The sequence below is a fragment of the Cyprinodon variegatus genome, unplaced genomic scaffold, assembly GCF_000732505.1.
Source record: "Cyprinodon variegatus isolate N-32 unplaced genomic scaffold, C_variegatus-1.0 Scaffold81, whole genome shotgun sequence".
Taxonomy (NCBI): domain Eukaryota; kingdom Metazoa; phylum Chordata; class Actinopteri; order Cyprinodontiformes; family Cyprinodontidae; genus Cyprinodon; species Cyprinodon variegatus.
The window spans coordinates 358945-360758 of record NW_015150534.1 but is presented as its reverse complement, the minus strand read 5'-3'; the positions used below and the strand labels follow the sequence as shown (position 1 = coordinate 360758).

The 1814-nt window shown below is 37.1% G+C and overlaps 1 protein-coding gene across 2 annotated transcripts in view; it reads right to left on the bottom strand.

Annotated features, from left to right (window-relative positions):
• LOC107083702 (ankyrin repeat domain-containing protein SOWAHA-like) overlaps positions 1-1814 on the bottom strand; it is a 49854-nt gene that overhangs the window by 40193 nt on the left and 7847 nt on the right. For both annotated transcript variants that reach the window (XM_015373120.1, XM_015373119.1), the window contains exon 2: positions 347-408. In XM_015373120.1, the coding sequence (XP_015228606.1) occupies positions 347-408 (62 nt within the window). The remainder of the gene's footprint in view (positions 1-346; positions 409-1814) is intronic.

Below are 1814 nucleotides of genomic sequence, written 5' to 3'. Positions count from 1 at the left end.
CATATTGACATGAAAAATCATTTAAAATATATCTAGTCATTTATATATAGCCATCTTTATCATGAAACTAAAAGATTTAAAAAAAATGCGATTAAATTTTTTTGAAAATGAAAATTTTATCTCTAACTTATATCACCCCACTATGGCTTCTGTTTATAAATATATTTTATCTCTTTTGACACTTTCTCCACTGTGGAACAAGAAACATTATTTTTAGTCCATTCTCTTTAATATCCTCTTATCTCTTAGCTGTAATAAATGCCAGTCCTAAGTCAGCATGGTTTGTAATATTGATGGTAAAGGCTTTTTGCCACAAAAGGTAAAAATATCTGCAGAGTTCACTCACATTCTCTGACTTCACCACAGCTATTCGGTCAATGATGAGCTTGAATTCCTCTCTGTATTTAGCTGCAAAAGAATGAAATAGAATGAGGTCACACAGTGGTACAGTAAATGAAGCATGCAGCTTTATAATCCACTGATGTTTTTGTTTGAAATATTCAGAATTCACATGATGGTTAAACCATTTTGCACAAAGAGCCAGGAAAAAGTTTCCCGAGTTGAACGTTTCTTTATGGATTTTATGCAATAGGCCCAAATGAATCAGTGCTTAGTTATGAAATGAAAAGAATTATGTTTAAACCTTTCAAAATAAAAATAAAAAAATGTGGCCCACATTAGTTTTTTCTGACATTTCAGATGATTAAAAAAAAAAATCTTACAATCTAAGACTGGTCTTTTATCAGTCAACTGTAACAAAGGAGTACACCTTAAACTATATGATGTCATTGTAGCTGTGGCCGGTTGGTTTGGGCCTTATTCTGATGAAAAGTAAAGTTATGCCAAATTAAATCTTTTGTGGTCTCTGACATGTTCTCTACAGATACCCTTACCCCAAAGCAAACTCAATCTAGCGGGATTACTTCCAGTCAATCCAGTTTAACCAACCCACAACAATCAGGATGTGTGTTAAGACCAGCTGGTTATCAACTCACTAACTCAATCCAGCTTGAACTGATCATGAATCCGTGAACGCTCAGGTAGAAAGGGGCAATTCAAGGTAGCAAACCAATCATGACCATTACTTCTCCTCAAAGGAACAAAAACTCATCTTACAGAAATACAAAGAAGAAAAGAAAAGTCTCGATGGAAAGTTGAAGAAAAACTGAATTTTGTTTTGGATTATGAGTTAATCTCTAGGAATTAATAGAAGAATTGATTCAGGATTGGAAAACATTTTTATTTTAACACAGCCGTAAACATCTTCAAGTAGCTTTCCTGTCCAGGGTGGAAAAAAGAAAATGTTGCCACTAGGGCTGCAACAACCAATCGATACAAATCGACTTTTAAAAGCGTTGGCAACGAATTTCATCATTGATTAGTTGTGTCGCGCGATTAATGCGTCATCCGCCGCCGTCGTCATCACTGCCACTTGATTGAAACGCGGGAAGAAAAAAAATACGGCAGAGCGAGCCAGCGCCGAAGGTGAGCAAAGGCTGTTTTCAAAAGGCAGTAACGTCAACTGTTCTAATGACCGATACCGCAAACGCAACTGCGTCTTAATTCACAGACAGCCTGCGCTTTGTAAAGCAAAAAAAGTCGTAACATGCAAAACATGCAAACATGTAAAAACAAATGAACATGGCACGGAAGCACCACTGTTATGATGCAGCACCTGAAAAGGAAACACGCTGGAGCCGTCGATGGCAGTGAAGAGAGCTGATCAGCAGGGTGAGCGGCCATGTTTGTTTGGTTTTAAAGTGGGGAAACGTAACGTTAGTTTCTCAGGTAGCTCATCTGATGCTTTCCTTACC